Source organism: Ursus americanus, chromosome 5 (assembly GCF_024610735.1).
Source record: "Ursus americanus isolate L20-20 chromosome 5, mUrsAme1.1.p, whole genome shotgun sequence".
Lineage (NCBI taxonomy): Eukaryota > Metazoa > Chordata > Mammalia > Carnivora > Ursidae > Ursus > Ursus americanus.
Window position 1 is genome coordinate 27,798,335 of NC_142131.1, and position 18,621 is coordinate 27,816,955.

The following is an 18,621-nucleotide window of genomic DNA, read 5'->3' on the forward strand; positions in this document are numbered from 1 at the left end:
GCATGTTAGCCAGGCATGCCATGTTCTGTGCAAGGATGATGGGTTATAAGTCAGGAAGGAATCTGAGCTGGAAAGTAAGGTTTGGGGGTTATCAAGGCATACATTGACAGCAGGGGTCCGAAGAGGCCGCATTTAGAAGCAGGTGCCAATAGAACTATAAGGATAAGAACAGTGGGAACATCTGATAAGAGGACCCCAAGGATAAGGAAACTAGTGAGTTGCTAAAATTACAGTAAGCTTTGAGGGAAACCTTATGAAGCATTTAGGCACAGGGAGGTTTTCAGTTATATCTCATGGAATGATCCTTTGGTATACTAGAATATTTGCTTTGGCAGAACCTGAAATCCCTACTCATTGAAGTCTTTTTCACAACAAATAGTGTTTGTAAACAATTCAGAGTTACCTATTTTCTTTTAAGAGATGTTTCTTTCCTTTAATGGAATAACTTGAATTATATAAGAAACACAAATTTAGACCCTAAACTCAGGAAAGCATTAGTTTCTAAATGGAACTAGCTTGGGGCCAACAGGCCAACACGGGAGCACCTGGTTCAGAAAGTGGCGCACGTGTAGGGTAAGGTCCAGGTTGAGGGATTCTGCGCTCACAGGTGTGCAGGAAGAGTAAGGAGACAAACTGCCAGGCTGTCTTTAGGGTAGTGTTGGGAGTGCTTGAGTCCCTCTCTTACTTTCACAGTGAGGGAGTGACCTCACTACCAATACTAACAATCATGTCCAGAAGTAAGCCTATTGCAACCTGTTTTTAAATCTCCTTTTAAAAGCTTATCTGGGTATTTTTTTTACCGGTGTACATAATTAGCTTGCATGGGGCTACCATTCTAGAGAGTGATGGTGGATCTGGGTCCTGGAGGCATGGGGGGGAGGCAGCTTTTTTAAATTCTGTAACTGACCATTCACATCGAGGATTCATTTCATAGGTTAAATTAGTAAGGGCATTGCTCATGCATTAGACTCTTACTTTGTTAGATTGTCTATCGTTAGACAGTACTTTTTCTTCCAGATTTTACATAGCTGATTTAATGAAGTTTACTACATTTTTATAGAACTTTGACTTTAGTTAAAGGAAACTTGTAAAATTCCAGTTTAAAGAACCTTTCAAATGATGTCTTGGGAGTGTTTGGAACTCCCTCATCTGATTTGTAGATCTGAAGCCAACAGGAAACCGGCTGGTCCTTTTTGAAGGGAAACTTTACCAGTCACAAGAATAAAGAATTATTTTGCTCTTATTCCAGCAAACAGACATGAGATCATAGTGGTATTTCAATATCTCTTCTGACTCACTGGTGTCTCCAGCTAAACAATTTAGTGGTTTCTTTGTGAACAATTTACGTAATGTGAAACTATCAAAACTGTACCTGTAAAAAAGGACCAAATTAGCAGCCAAAGTTAGAACCCTAACATTTTTTTTAACAAGTATTCCTGAACTGTAAGATGCTAAATTAAAACATTGGTATCAGCATTAATCCCATGGTATTCATTATTGCTAAAAATCAGTCTAAAGGGGGAGGAATGGGCTATCTTAAAATTGTAAGAAAGGAACGCTTTTTTCAAAATTGCAAAAGTATAAAAATATATATGAGGGCTGACCACCTCTGAGATAACTGAGATAACTCACAGGTAAAACCTCCTTCAGGATACTCTTTGGAATTCACTGTAAACTGAAATTGTGTAGGGTATTCTAATATACTAGATGGTGAGGGAATATACCAGAAGAGGTATGAAGAGAAAATAGGGCAGATTGACAAAAATAAAAAACATTTTATTTCCTAAATTGTATTTCACACTTTGTTCTAGGTTATTAAAGGAACAGCTCATAAAGTAGAGGAAGCAAGAATGTTCTAAAAGATTCAAGGTTACCAACAAAGTTAAAATTTTGGTTGATACTGCAAAACAGCCTTAAAAACTATTTACTTTGGAACCAAGTAGAAGAAAATTCAGAAACACAAGAACAGCATTGAACTGTTCTCTTCTTTAATACTTTAAGATTAGATTATTAAGTCTCAAATTGTTATGTTTATTGTCCTCTTGTGCAATATGCATACATGTAGTTGGTATGACCATTTTCTTCAGCATTTACCTTTTTGTTTAAATGCAATCAGGATTTTCGGGCTCTGCAGAGTAAGAAGAAAAAGGTTAATGGGAGTCCCTTGGACGGTTTATCTGTGGCTAGATGTCATTACTTGGGGTGCTAGAGGCTCAAGACATGTTTAGGGAAATGAAGTAGACAAGTTTATAGTATACTGAGACATAGTACCTTCACCTTTTTTTATCCTGTTCCAGAGGCATTGCTTAAATGTCTTCCTGCCCAAAACCAAATTTTTTTTTAAAGATTATTTATTTATTTGACAGAGCAAGAGAGCACAAGCGGGGGGAGTGGCAAGCAGAGGGAGAGGGAGAAGCAAGCTCCCCACAGAGCAGGGAGCCCGATGTGAGGCTCGATCCCAGGACCCTGAGATCATGACCTGAGCCGAAGGCAGACGCTTAACCAATTGAGCCACCCCGGCGCCCCCAGAACCAATTTTTAATTATGCCTTGTCTATGGCCCATTCCTTTCCTATGTGTTTCCCTGCCTCTATAATCCTGCCTCTCCTGTCTACTTCTTATCACCATCTACAGATGCCCACTAACCTCCTTCCTTTTTATTTTTGACTCTTTTATTATGTGTTTCCTGCCCACCCAGTCTCTTCCCATGCCAACAAATACAGGCAGGAATGGAGCAGCTTAGAGACCATTCTACCAGTTTAAGAAGACCTTTCCAGCTCTTAAAGTTTGTAATCCTACAGTCACAGAAAGTGTATTTATGAGTGTTTAGAAAGTCTTTTTTTTTTCTTTTGGTAGTGTGGTAATTTTTTAAACTGAAGTATAATTTATATAGAGAGTAAAATTCACTCTTTCTACTGTACAGTTTTATCCATTTTGACATTCTTGTAGTTGTGTAGCTATCAACACAAAGTAAAGAAGATTTCTGTTACCCCCCCAAATTCTCTCCTGCTCTTTGGTGTCGTAGACTTCTGTCCCTACCCCCCAGCCACTGGCAACCAAGGATCTCTTTTCTATCCCTATAGTTTTGTCTTTTCTATAATGTCATATAAATGGAAATCATACAATACGTAGCCTTTTTTTCCCTTTTTAAAACAATTGTGGGGGTGCCTGTGTGGCTCAGTCAGGGGTCTGATTCTTGATTTCTGCTCAGGTCCTGATCGCAGGGTTTTGAGATCAAGCCCTGACGTGGGGCTCCTGCTGAGTGTGGAGCTGGCCCAAGATTCTCTCTCCCCCTCTTCCTGTGCCCCTCCCACCCCCAGCTCACACATGCACTCTCTCTCTCAAGGGCACCTGGGTGGCTCAGGGCATGAACCCGGGTCCTGGGATCGAGTCCTGCATCGGGCTCTCTGCTCAGCAGGGAGTCTGTTGCTCCCTCTTCTTTTCTGCCCCTCTCCCTGCTTGTGCTTTTTCTCTCTCACCTCAAACAAAATGTTTTACAATTTTAAAAAAAGTGATAAAATATATATAGCATAAAATTTATCATAACCATTTTTACGTGTACAGTTCAGTAGTGTAATGTATATTCACATTGTCGCAAGAACCAATCTGTAGAATTCTTTTCATCTTGCAAAACTCAAACTCTGTACCAATTAAACAGCAACTCTCCATTCCTTTCTTCCCCCCAGCATCTGGCAACTACCTCTCTACTTTCTGTCTCCGGTAACATTTTAGTTGAAACTGTATAGTATTTGTCTTTTTGTGACTGGATTAGTTCACTTAGGATAATATCCTCAAGGTTCATCATGCTAGAGCATGTATCAGCACTTTCTTCCATTTTAAGGTTCAGTAATATCCCATGGCATGTATATATCACATTTTATTGGACATTTGGGTTGCCACGGGACACTTGGATTACTTCTATATTTTGACTGTTGTGAATAATACTACTATGAGTATTGTTCTGCAAATATCTTTTAGATACATACTGAGAAGGAGAATTACTAGATCATGTGTTAATCTCATCCTTAATTTTTTTGAGGAACTGCCATACTGTTTTCCATACCAGCTGCACCATTTTATATTCCCACCAACAGTGTACAAGGGTTCCAATTTCTCTGAATCCTCACCAACACCTGGTTTTGGTTTTTTGATAGTAACCATCCTAATGGATATGAAATGATCGGTATTTCACTGTGGTTTTTATTTGCGTTTTCCTAATGACTAATGATGTTGAGCATCTTTTCAGGTGTTTTTAGCCACTTGGAAATCTTTGGAGAAACATCTCTTCAAGTCCCTTGCCTATTTTCTAATCAGGTTATTTGTTTTTTGTTTTTGAGTTATACTTCTTTATATATTTTGGGTATTAATTTGTTATCAAATAAATGACTTGCAGATATTTTTTACTCTTATGTGGGTTGTCTTTCACTCTGTTGTTTGCATCCCTTGGTGAACAGAAGTTTTAAATTTTGCTGTAGTCCAAAAATATCTTTTTTCTTGCCCATGCTTTTTATGATCTATCCAAGAAATCATTGCAAGTTCTCTGTCATGGAGCTTTTCCCCCTATGTTTTCTTTTTAAGAGTTTTATAGTTTTAGCTCTCACATTTAGTCTCTGATCCATTTTTACTTAATTTTTGCATATGGCATAAGACAGAGGCCCAGCTTCATTCTTTTGCTTGTGGGTATTTGGTTTTCCTGGCACCATTTGTTGAAAAGAACATCCTTCCCCATTGAGTGATCATGACAGTCAGATATCTGAAACTCAGTTGACCGTATGTGTGAGGGTTTATTTCTGGCCTTTCTGCTCTATTCCATTGGTTTATATGTCTGTCTTTATGTCAATACCATACTGTTTTGATTATTGTAGCTTTGTAGTAAGTTTTGAAATCAGGAAATGTGATATCTCTAACTGTGTTCTTTTCTAAAAGATTGCTTTAGTGTTTGGAGTCCTTTGAGATACCATATGAATTTTAGGATGGATTTTTCTATTTCTTAAGTAACACTGTTGGGATTTTGATGGGGATTACATTGAATCTGTAGATCACTTTGGGTGGTATTGACATCTTCACAGTATTAAGTCTTCCATTCCATATACAGGGAATGTCTTTCTGTTTATTTCTGTCTTCTTTAATTTCTTTTAGCAACCTTCTATACTTTTCAGTGTACTAGTTTTTTACCTCCTTGGTTAAGTTCATTACCAAGTATTTTATTCTAGTGGATGCTATTGCAAATGGAACTGTTTTATTAATTTCCTTTTTTGACTGTTCATTGTGTATTAGAATTACATCAGGTTTTTAAAAATATTTTAAATTTTAATTCAATGAATTAATATAAATGTATTATTGGTTTCAGAAGTCTGTGATTCATCAGTCTTATACCCATTCATCACATCCCTTCCTTAATGTCCATCACCCCGTTACCCCATCCCTTCACCCTCCTCTCTTCCAGCAACCCTCAGTTAGTTCCCTATGAATAATAGTCTCTTATAGTTTGTCTCCCTCTCTAGTTTGTTTTATTTTTTCCCCTCTTCCCCTATGACCCTGTGTTTTGTTTCTTAAATTCCACATGTCAGTGAGATCATACGATAATTGTCTTTCTCTGATTGACTTATTTTGCTTAGCCTAATACCTTCTAGTTTCATCCATGTTGTTGCAAATGGCAAGATTTCATTTTTTGATGGCTGAATAGTATTCCATTGTATATATATACCACCTCTTCTTTATCCATTCATTTCTCAGTGGACATCTGGGCTCTTTCCATAGTTTGGCTATTGTGGACATTGCTGCTATAAGCGTTGGGGTGCACGTGCCCCTTCGGATCACTGCATTTGTATCTTTAGGGTAAATACCCAGTAGTGCAATTGCTGGGTCGTAGAGTAGCTCTATTTTCAACTTTTTGAGGAACCTCCATACTGTTTCCCAGAGTGACTATACCAGCTTGCATTCCCACCAACAGTGTAGGAGGGTTGCCCTTTCTCTACATCCTCACCAACATCTGTCATTTTCTGACTTGTTAATTTTAGCCATTCTGACTGGAGTGAGGCGGTGTCTCATTATGGTTTTGATTTGTATTTCCCTGATGCCTAGTGAGGTTGAGCATTTTTCCATGTGTCTGTTGGCCATTTTGATGTCTTCTTTGGAGAGCTGTCTCTCCATGTCTTCTGCCCATTTCTTGATTGGATTCTTTGTTCTTTGGGTGTTGAGTTTGATAAGTTCTTTATAGATTTTGGATACTAGCTCTTTATCTGCTGTGTCATTTGCAAGTATCTTCTCCCATTCTGTCGGTTGTCTTTTGGTCTTGTCAGCTGTTTCTTTGCTGTGCAAAAGCTTTATCTTGACGAAGTCCCAATAGTTCATTTTTGCCTTTGTTTCCCTTGCCTTTGGAGATGTGTCTAGCAAGAAGTTGCTGCAGCCGAGGTCGAAGAAGTTGCTGCAGCCGAGGTCGAAGAGGTTGCTGCCTGTTTTCTCCTCTAGTATTTTGATGGATTCCTGTCTCACATTTAGGTCTTTCATCCATTTTGAGTCTATCTTTGTGTATGGTGTAAGGAAATGGTCCAGTTTCATTCTTCTGCATTTGGCTGTCCAGTTTTACCAACACTATGTGTTGAAGAGACTGTCTTTTTTCCATTGGCTATTCTTTCCTGCTTTGTGGAAGATTAGTTGACCATAGAATTGAGGGTCCATTTTTGGATTCTCTATTCTGTTCCATTGAGCTAGGTGTCTGTTTTTGTACCAGTACCATACTGTCTTGATGATTACAGCTTTGTAATAGAGCTTGAAGTCTGGGATTGTGATGCCACAAGTTTTGGGTTTCTTTTTCAACATTCCTTTGGCTATTTGGGGTCTTTTCTGGATTTTTTAGGATTATTTGTTCTAGCTCTGTGAAAAAAGTTGATGGTATTTTGATAGGGATTACATTGAATGTGTAGATTGCCCTAGGTAGCATAGACATTTTAACAACATTTGTTCTTCCGATCCATGAGCATGGAACGTTTTTTTCCATTTCTTTGTGTCTTCCTCAATTTCTTTCATTGAGCGTTCTAAAGTTTTCAGAGTACAGATAATTTGCCTCTTTGGTTAAGTTTATTCCTAGGTGTCTTATGGGTTTCGGTGCAATTGTAAATGGGGTCGACTCCTCAATTTCTCTTTCTTCTGTCTCACTGTGTGTGTATAGAAATGTAACTGATTTTTGTGCATTGATTTTATGTCCTGCCACTTTGCTCAATTCCTGTATGAGTTCTGGCAGTTTTGGGGTGGCGTCTTTTGGGTTTTCCACTGTGCTCAAACTGGAAGGATAGGTGTTGTAACTAGAAAATACTAATTGGAAATGACCTGAATCTGTGAAAGGGGAGAATGCAGTCTTATAGATTGATGTCGAATATAGAAAATTTGGGGCCAAAATTCATAGGAAGCAAAATGAAAATCTGGAAGGAAGAAACCCTCACAGGCAAGCCAGCTTGGCTAGAACAGGAGATATCACCCATGTGCCTCAATCCAGGAAGATGAGGCAGATCGATACCACCCGGCAATTAACTCAGTTCTCCATGGATGCTGATTGAGCGTCCCCAAAATTTAACTCGATTCTTATACTAACTACCTGGAGGTAGCACCAGACTTCATGGGTTAAGGGCTCAGTCCCACAATAGTGCTTCCTCTTCAGATGCCAATGTCAAGTCCAAGTTGTTTCTAAGTGGCTATAAATTAGAGGTTCCCACAAACCCCTCCCTAGTTTGATTAATTTGCTAGAGTGGCTCGCATAACTCAGGAAACTGGTTTTACTTACTAGATAATTGGTTTATTATAAAGGATATGAATGAACAGCCAGGTGAAATGATACATAGGGCAAGACCGTGAAGGCAGAAGCTTCTTCTGTGGAGTTTGGGGCCTAGCACATGGATGCTTTCTGGGTCACCAACATGGAAGCTCTCAGAAACCCATTCTTTTGGGTTTTTATGGAGGCTTCCAGACATGATTGATAAACTCACTGGCCATTGGTGACTGATTACAACTTCCAGCCCCTCTCCTCTCCCTGAAGGCCAGGGGGTGGGACTGAGAGTTTTAACCCTTCAATGAAGGTTGGTTCTCCTGGAAAGCAGCCCTGACATCTTTAGAGGGATTCTAAAACTCACCTCATTAACATAAACTAAATTGTAGGTGAAAGGGGCTTCTTTTGAATAACAAAACATCCATTTCACCTTTTTGACTCTAAAATGATTTCTGGAACTGAGGACAAAAGACCAAATGTAACAAAAGATGCCCCCAGGAGTTTGGTATTTGCACATATCAAGTGTTTAAATTAGTTCAGTAAGATTTTAATTGTCAGATTGAAGGGTCTGTTTAAATAAAACTCCTCTATAGGGAAAAAAAAATGGTAGGTGGTTTTTAAAAAATCTGTAATTAAGTTAGAACAGGTGCATGCTTTGCTCAGAAAAACCGAATTTGGAAAATCATTCCACAAAAGACAAAATAGAAAAGAATTTTCTTTTAAGGATAGAAGTGGGTTGTTAAATTAATAGCTTTGCTTATTGTTTGATTTTGTCCTTGCATGTTTAGATGAAATTTTCTCATTTAATAAACTTTAGAAAATTTTTTAAACTTTTTTTTGAAACTAATTTTAGACTTATTGAAAAATTTAAAAACTATGTAAAGAAACCCTCAGCCAGTTCATTTACTGTTAACATGTTATGTAATCATAATAATTATCAAGTTAATATTGACACAGTACTACTAACTCCAGTGTGGGAGACTTGTTTTCATCATCGACCCTTTCTTAGGAATCTGTCCATTTGCATTTAATTATTTCTTCTTATTCTCCACCATTCTGTTTCTCAGTCTTGTCTTCTCTTGACACTTCAGAAGAGTACCAACCAGTTATTTTGTAGAATGTCCTCAGTTTGGGTTTATGATGTATATCTCATGATATATTAGAATGAGGTTAGGCCTTTTTGGCAAGAGTACTGAAGAAATTATCTTGTGTCTTTCCCTACGCATTGTATCAGAGGGTTCATGTTGCTGATACGTCTTATTATTAGTGATGAGCTTTAGAAATCTTGATGATAGGAGCATGCTTTCTTTTATATAATGCATATTAAAATTGCTATTAAAAATATCAGTCCAGGGCGCCTGGGTGGCTCATTCAGTTAAGCGTCCAACTCTTGATTTCTACTCAGGTCATGAAATCAGTGTGAAATCAAGCCCCATGCTGGGTGTGGAGCCTGCTTACAATTTTCTCTCTCCCTTTGCCCCTCCCCCCCCGTCCACCCCCTTTATGTTTATTTAAGATTTGATTTATTTATTTGACAGAGAGAGAGAGACAGCCAGAGAGAGAGGGAACACAAGCAGGGGGAGTGGGAGAGGAAGAAGCAGGCTCCCAGCGGACGAGCCCGATGTGGGGCTCCATCCCAGAACTCTGGGATCACGCCCTGAGCCGAAGGCAGATGCTTAATGACTGAGCCACACAGGCGCCCCTCTCCACCCCCCTTTAAAAAAAAAGAAAAGAAAAGAAAAATCAGTCCATCAAAGCATTTGCTCTGTGATGCAGATAACCTACCAAAAACCAAAAGTGCAGATTAAGAAAAGCTATCATCATCACTAGTTAATGGGATGGGATTTGTAGAATTTCAGTAAAAGGAGGAAGCCATTCAATAATAAGAAAGAAAAGGGGCACCTGAGTGGCTCAGCAAGTTAAGCATCTGTCTCTTGATTTTGGCTCAGGTCATGATCTCAAGGTCCTATGATCTCGAGCCCCATGACCTCAAGCCCCATGCCAGGCTCCCTGCTCAGTCACTCTCTCTCCTGTCCCCCCACCCTCCGTGTATGAGCACACTCGCTCTCTCAAAGGAATCTTTTTTTTTTTTTTTTAAAGAAAAAACATCTTTTTCTTTCAAATGAGGCAATTCTTTCTTCATGGGACAGTTAACAAAGGAATTATCAAGAGAGTAATCTTCCCAATTAATAGAATTGTCTTTGTAATAGAAAAATTGTCTTGGTTGAGGCAATTATTTTTGGATAACTTATTAAGTAGAACAGTAAATGAGGAAATAGGTTATTGCTTTTAGGGTTTTTTTGTTTTTGTTTTATGTGTGACACAGAATTCTATCAGAAATTAAGTCATTAGGACCAATTTCTAGGTATAGCCTATCATAATACCTGAAATAAATTTATTGTGAGCAATTTTTTATTTTGGGCATTTCAAAATTATAAATAATGTGAAATAAATCAATAATAGTTTCAGAAGAAATGCTGCATTACATGCCCCAAACCTTATTGACATTGCAGCATCCTCACGTGTTTCACAAAGGAATGAAATTGTGCTTCAGAGTTTGATGAACTTAAAAAAATAGAGTGCGTTTGGTGCAGCCACTGTGGAAACCAGTATAGAGGTTCCTCAGAAATCAAAAATAGAAATACCATATGATCCAGTAATTTCACTTCTGGTTATTTACCCAAAGAAAATGAAAATACTAATTCTAAAAGATATAGGCACCCTTTGGTTTATTGCAGCATTATTTACAATAGCCAAGATAAGGAAGCAGCCCAAGGTCCATCAACAGATGAATGGATAAAGAAGATGTGGTATACACACACACACACACACACACACACACACACACACACACACACACACATACACCACACACTGGAGTATTACTCAGGCATAAAAAAGAATGAAATCTTACCATTTGCAAAAACATGGATGGGCCCAGAGGGTATTTTGCTATGTAAAATAGGTCAGATAAGGAAAGACAAAATACCATAGGATTTCAAGTACATGTGGAATCTAAAAAACAAAACAAACAGAAATAGACTCATAAGTACAGAGAGCCAACTGGTCTCTCTGGTTGCCAGAGAGAAGAGGAGTGAGGCAAAATAGGTGATTAAGGGGATTAAGAGGTGCAGACTTCTAGTTATAAAGTAAATAACAGGGATGAAAAGTACAGATGAGGAAATTCAGTGAATAATATGGTAATAACTTTGTATAGTGACACATGGTAACTGTACTTACCATGGTGAACATTTTATGATGTATATAATTATCAAATCACTATGTTATACACCTGAAACTAATATAGTGTTATATGTCAGCTATATTTTTATTCAAAATAAAAAAAATTTTAAATAATACCCACCTTAAAAAAATACACAGTACATTGTTAGGTTTTGCTTATAGGTATTTTTCAGGATGTAATGTTTATTCCTCAAAAGAGAATGGGTGGAAACTCTTCTGTAGATACCTGTGTCTGTCCTAATGAAGGTGGAAGCTAGTCTACATTAAACCTACTGCTCTGGTACTTTTTCTGTTTCTTCACTTGCTAGATTTTCTTCAGCAGGAACTTTTCAGTGAAATATTTGTTTTTATTCTTTTCGGATTATCTTTGAAACATTCATGGACTATAAAACTAATAGAACCGAGTCCTGCTGCACCCCCAAAGTGACAATGTTCAGTGTCATTGATAGAATTTTCTTTTCTTTTAGTTCAGCAATCAGCAAACATTGGGAGGCTGAACTGGCTACCCTCAAAGGAAATAATGCCAAACTCACTGCGGCCCTGTTGGAGTCCACTGCCAATGTGAAACAATGGAAACAGCAGCTTGCTGCCTATCAGGAGGAAGCAGAACGTCTGCACAAGCGCGTAAGCTCAGAGCTGCTGCTGTCCATAGGCAGTGATGGCTAACACATTTCCCTGCCCGCAGAAACGTACATTCAGCAGAAGGACATCTGGAGATAGTCACTGCTTGTTAGAACTTACGTATAGATGGTAGTAAATGTGGGTTTATTTAATTAAGAAAAATATTTTTCTATTCTGCCACTTATTAACTGTGTGACCTTTGGTAAGTTATCCCTTTCTGTTCAGTATTCTCATGTATAAAATAGGAATAATACTATATAGTCTATGGAATTCCTGTGAAAATGAATAGGGAAAATGAATTGACATGTAGTTGTACCAAGCTAATGATAGATGCTTTTATTATTTTATTGTTTTTTGAAGAAGGAACAACTTAAAAAATACAGGTGAGAAATTCGCTTATACAGGTTTCCCTCACTATTCAAAAGAAAAGCATTTCTATGAAACCTTTCCTAAGCCAAAGTGGTATAGAGTGAAGAGTATCCCCTGTGTTCCAGAAGTTCACTGTGTTTTTACAAAAGACCTACATTAGTATCTGTTTTTGCTAACTGACAAATTTGAGGACCATTTTTAGTTTTGCCAAAAAAAAAGCTGTTACCATACTAATACAGGTCTTTTATAAAAGTGAAGTGGCATAATTCAATCTCTCATAAAGTAGGGAACACCTGTATTTGTAATTTCATACAGGAAAAGAAAATCAGAAATCCCAGCATAAAGAATATTAGAAGCCCAAACAATTACTTGTGAAGAATTTTTTTGTATTCACAGCATTTGCATTTACACAACAGAAGTAGATGCCACTAATTTCCTTTTTTAGGAAGGATGCCAGAGAAGTGAACTTCACAGACAGTAAGAAATGGGCTTACTACCAGAGCACAATTTGCGGAATGGAGTAGGATCAGGATGCGGGGGGAGTAATATAGAGATGAAATAGAGACAGGGTGGGAGAGTAAGAAACCCGAGTAAATGTCATCCTATTGTGTGTATAAAGGTTAACTTAGGAGGAGGAAGAAGGAAATTGTTGTTTTAATGAGTGTAGAATTTCCATTTTGCAAGATGAAAAAGTTCTGGAGATCTTTTTCACAACAGTGTGCATATACTTAACATTATTGAATTGTACACTTAAAAATGGCTAAGATGATAAATTTTATTCTGTGTTCTTTACCACAATAAAAAAAAATTAATCCGTGACAGTTAACTCATGAGCCAATAAATATTCACTGAAGAACTGTCATATCCCCTTACTGTATAATCCCTGTACTTAGGGAAATTTTGGTTTAAATTATGAATTGAATTTTAAAGATTTAAGTGAAGTCTATTTATTCACATGTTTATAATTTTCAGTGCTCTTTTTTCCTTCTTGTAGATTAGAATTTCCACCAGGTATCATTTCCCTGTAGCCTAACTTCCTTTGCAGTTTCAGCCAGAGGGATGTAGGGGGCAGCTTTTTGTCTTCACTATAGGTTGTTTGCCGATTTCTTCATGTGTCTAGTCATTTTCAGTTGTATGCTGGACGTTTGAAATTAGATGATATTAGATTCTCTTATCTTACTCTGAATGATTTTTGTTTGAGTTACACAATGATAGATGAATGTTAGTTTATGGGAGAGGTAAAGCAATTAAATTTAATTACAGACTTTCTTGAAATTGTGGCATTGTGGACTTAGGCTTCATTAGAGTCCATTTATTTTAATTTTGCCCTTAACCCTATGGTGAATTTCCTGGTCCTGGGAAATCTTTATTTCTAAGGCATAATCCTTTTGGTGTTGCAGTGGAAAGGTTGAAGTAATAACCCATGTCCTCTAATTTGGTGGGACTCCAGCGTCAAACTGCTCTCTCTGTGGTGAGCACCATCACAGCTTAGCTCTTGCAGCCTTCCAGCTCTTCCCAGCCCCACCACGTTGGACTCTTCGGATTCTTTCCTGTGCATGTATAGTTCACGAGTCAGCCAAAGATTTGAAGGAAGTCTGTATGTTTATTTGGGGGCTTTCTTCATACAGTTCCTGCAATTTCTAGCTAGTTCAGCTGTTCTAAGGAGTCCCCAGATCCTCAGGTTTCTCAGGAAAATATGACCACAGGTTTCTGCTTAAGTTCTAGTTAAGCAGTGCAGCCAGACTACAGAGTGCCTTCAAGCAAAAGGATGTGTATATGTGTATTTTACCCAATGTGATTGCTTTCTTTCTGTCTTTTGCCCTATTTGGTCACTTACCAGGGCATTCAAACAGTTGAATTTTACGTTTGGTCATGATTTGCAGTTGTTATCTGTGGGAAAGTTTTTCCAGTAAAAAGTACTCCGTCATTATCAGAACTGGAACTCCTCTCCATAAGGAATTCATTATCTAATTGGACAAAACAAAACCAAAACAAAAAAAAACCCCTCCTATATATTGAGCAATAAGGAAATAATTCCTAAGGTTTTGGATACAGTTGGTTTTGTGGGCCACAGGACAGGAGAGCCTAGAGGAATTAAGTAGATAGGAATGACTTTCTGGTGAAAGTATATGCTGAGCTGAGAGCTGAAGGTTTCCTAAGGTCTGAACAGCTTCCACAATGTAAGAGTGGACATTCTAGTTAGGTCAGCGAGATGAGTGTAAGAGTGGTTTATTTATTTATTTATTTTTTAAAGATTTAATTTATTTATTTGACAGAGAAAGAGAGAGCCAGCAAGAGAGGGAACACAGGCAGGGGGAGTGGGAGGCTCCCAGTGGAGGAGCCTGATGTAAAATCCAGGACTCTGGGATCACGCCCTGAGCCGAAGGCAGACGCTTAACGACTGAGCCACCCAGGCGCCCCAAGAGTGGTTTATTCTTAAGATGAGGAGACTTGCCTATTTTTAGTTGGAAAAACCACATATTACATACTGTGGATGTTTTGGGTGATGAAGATGGTTAAGTAGTTTAGGACTGGTATATGCAAGACCTGCAGGTTTAGATTTGATATTGTAAAAAAGGAGCCTTTGAAAGGCTTGGAATCTAGGAGTTACACAATGATAGATGAATGTTAGTTTATGGGAGAGGTAAAAATAGGCAAAGATTATAATTATGTCCTCTGGCGGGCCATTGCTGTTGTCTAGGCATCGATGATAAGGGTCTGCACAAGGCTATTAGTACATGAATAGAAAGGAAGAAAGTGTTAAGAGACTTAGAGTAACATTTATGGAGGATAAATAGATATTTGGAAAATATGAAGGAGAAGGATTTGCTGTTTCCTTAATAGTCTAGAATTTACTGCATTCTAGTCAGCCAAAATGTATGAAATGCTAATGTGTGTAAAGAGCTGTGATGGGGTGTGCGTGTATGTTTTTATGTTGACTTCTGTCTATTTTGACTGTTGGATCCAACAATGTTGTTGGATGGTTTAACTTTTAGGGACAGTGCCCTTCTCTCTTCTCTCAGAGAATACCAAGTGCTCATTGAAAGTTCTGTAGTTCTTTGGGCCCTTAGTACATTCTTATTGACTAAAGAACGTTATTTTTTGCTACAGAGACACTATTGATGTGAAGTCATTCTAGTATCGAATGATTTAAGTTGTATTTTAAGCATATCTTTTCTTCCAGACTCTCTTACATTTTGGAAATGTATTTGAAAAATTTCTCACTTCTGCAAGGCCACTTTCCAGAAGCCATGTTTAACTTGAAAGATACAGATGGAAGGCAGATGGCTATATCTGATTTTGAATATGTTTTCATAAGAAATTTTTAAAGAAGCCTTTCATTATAGGGGTTCTCAACTGTCATTAAGCAATTAAGCTTTCCTAACTTTTTCCATGACCAAGTCATATAAATAATTATACCCCTAGTCTTTTTTCATTGTCCTAAATTTGTGTCCTTAAGGAATCTATTCATTCTATCTTAAGTGTCTTAATATTTCTCAAAATTGATTTTCATATGTTGTTTAAAAGTCATGATTTACTTATCAGGAGCTTAGTATGTTTTCAGCAAGAAATCTTTTGAGATAGTCATATAGCTTAACCTGTGTTCTCATTTCATTTTAGGTGACCGAGCTTGAATGTGTCAGTAGCCAAGCAAATGCAGTGCATACCCATAAGACAGAATTAAATCAAACAATACAAGAACTAGAAGAGACGCTGAAAGTGAAGGAAGAGGTATTGCTACTTTTCACTCATCTGTAGTCTAGGTAACACGTGTCCAAAATATTTGAGTCTCGGTCAGATTTACTTTGGAATATAAAGTAAGGTTTACTTTATGGAATAAAGTAAGGTTTACTTTATGGAATAAAGTAAGGTTTACTTTATGGAATAAAGTAAGGTTGCGGGATGCTTTTTGGGGAGGAAGATGAAATTTTTTTTGGTTGATATGTTCATGTTTGTTCATATTTTCTCCATCCTTGTTTCTGCTGTTAGGAACTGTGGTGAGGCACTCAGACTGAGATACTGCCTCTTGCCTTCTGTATGAGAGTTGCATTCATAAAATCAACAGAAAACTGTGAGAGGTTAAATGAATTTTACAAGCTGTTGCTTTCTCTGGTTTCCAGTCATAAGATTTAATATCCCAGGAAAGAATTATATCCACAAAGCTTGAAGCAGCCTTGAAATGTTCTGATTGTTGTTTCTAAGCAGTGCTGTACCAAAGCACCAGGCAGACTTGTCGCTTAAGATGATCGTGTATTATGGTGATGGGTAGTAAGGAGGGCACGTACTGCATGGTGCACTGGGTGTTATACACAACTAATGAATCATAGAGCCTTGCATCGGAAACCGGGGATGTACTGTATGGTGACTAACATAATATAATAAAAAATCAAAAAAAAAAAAAAGATTATCGTGTATTAGACAACATACCCATAAAGACAAATTCACCCTTCCAAAAATCAGCATAAAGGAATGTTTTTAAATTATTCTTTTCTAAGGACTAGGACAGTAATTTCAGGGAGAAATAAGACTTTCTCTTTCCTTGATTCAGTTTAAATATTGTTGCTAAAGACATTGCTCTACTTTTTCTAGGAAATAGAAAGATTAAAACAAGAAATTGATAATGCCAGAGAACTACAAGAACAGAGGGACTCCTTGACTCAGAAACTACAGGTGAGCTATAATAACATTTTGATTCATTTCTGCGTAGAGACAGGCATCAGTCATTCTTTCCCATAGTAATGACTGAAACTTCATTTTGTGGGTTCTCAGTCATTTTTCCAGGACTTCTGATTCATGACTAATCTTTGATTTTTCAAAAATTATATGATAACTTCTCCTAGGTAGCATTAGGATCATCATAGATGGTCATTTATAAATTGCCTTTAGTAAATTATTCTAGAAATTTCTACTTTTTAATTTAAAAAAATACCCTGAATTTAAAGAGAATTTCTCAAATGAATTTCATTCAATTGAAGAGTTCTGCTTTTTTTTTTTTTTTTTAATTACACTGAACTCGTGAGTATGAATTGTGGAAGTAGTTGTGCCCCAATGGAAATAAGTTAGTGACATCTTTCTTTCTTTATTCTAATGAATTTTACTCACCTTTCTTTGCATAAATAATATGTTTCCTGACTCTAATTTACATACATATATCCTATATCAGTGGTTAGGAAGATTTTTAGAATTCATTATAAACGTCTTGGGAGCTCCAGCCCTTTTCCTACCCCCCCCCCCCCCGCCCCCGGTGGTTAGCTGCCTATGTAAAGAAAGGTTAGGACCACTTTAGAGTTTGGAGTAGAGATAAATGTGTGTGCAGAGTGAGGAATTTTGGATCGGGGTGCTAAGTGGGACCTGAAAGCCCAGGAATAGAAGGAGTGCCTCAGTTGTAATGAGACTGTCTTGCATTAATTGAGTGCTTACTATGTGCCAAACACTGTGCTGAGCTCTTACTCATATTGTGCATCTACTTCTTGTAACAGTCACCTGATGAAACTGAGGCTTGTGTAGGTTCATTTGTCCAATCTGCACTTAGATAGGTGGTCAGAATTGTGGCAGCAGAGAGACCCTTCATAAGGGAAGTAGGTTCTTTATATGGCATGGAACATTTCCCTCTCCCATCGCTGACTTTCAGCAGTCTGGGAAAAATGAGGTGGTTTGTTTTGGTTAGCTCTATTAAATGTTGTTCCCACATTTTAATGATCTGTGTAAATTACTGGTTCTCGAGTGGGTGCAGTTTTGTGCCGCAGGGGACATTGTAGCAGAGTGCCGAGACAATCTTGATTTTCACAACTCAGGCAGTACTGTTGACATCTAGTAGGTTGAAGTCAAGAATGCTGCTAAACATCCAATTATCTTGACCAAAATGTCAATAGTGCCAAGGTTGAGAAAGCCTGGCATAGAACTAAAGATGAAGAGTGTACTCAGGGCTAGAAGTGGGGGAAATTCAGTGGAGCTTTGTGTTTTGGTCCTTTGGTTTGGGCTGCTGTTTTCCGAGTCCTTGCTGTGACTCAGGCATTTGCTGAGCGCCTGCATGCCTTTGCTCGCATTCTCACGCTAACAGGTATGCCATCCCCATTTTCAAAGAGACGGCAGCGGTTCGGAGGTGTTCACAAGTTGACAAGGCACTGAACTAGAAACGAGTGAGGCCTAAATTTGTTTTGATTCTAAAGTCTCTGTTCTTTCTGTATGACTTCAGGTGGCCAAGCTGCCAAGACATTCCTGGCGGTTCTTTCAAACTTTTTTCAGTTACAAACACGTTGTCCCAGAGAAACCAAGGGGTGATTTTTCAAATCATACTTCTAAATGTATTTCATCATTGATTGAGCGATAGTTGATTTTTAAAGCTGGCTCCTATTCTTACCTCTTCTTTCACCGAATATAAAAAATACCTATCAAAAACAATCTACCCGTTAGGGAAGCTTTCAGACCTTCAGATGGGCTGGCTCCTACTTGTAATTTAGGTCTTGGCTCACGTGCTAATTTCTCCGACTTCTCAGTTTACGCACAACTCTGCAAGCCCTCCCCCCACCACACACCCCAGATACTCTGTAATATTATCGTGTTTTATTTTCCTAGTAGCAAATATCAGTACCTGAAGTGGTCTTGTTTATTTTATTTTTCAACTTT

The 18,621-nt window shown here is 37.9% G+C and overlaps 1 protein-coding gene across 1 annotated transcript in view; it reads left to right on the top strand.

Moving 5' to 3' along the window:
- Window positions 1-18,621, top strand: part of HOMER1 (homer scaffold protein 1) — a 122,522-nt gene that overhangs the window by 89,802 nt on the left and 14,099 nt on the right. Inside the window, exons 6-8 of the mRNA XM_045796402.2 lie at window positions 11,472-11,628; window positions 15,616-15,726; window positions 16,585-16,665. Of these exons, the coding sequence (XP_045652358.1) occupies window positions 11,472-11,628; window positions 15,616-15,726; window positions 16,585-16,665 (349 nt within the window). The remainder of the gene's footprint in view (window positions 1-11,471; window positions 11,629-15,615; window positions 15,727-16,584; window positions 16,666-18,621) is intronic.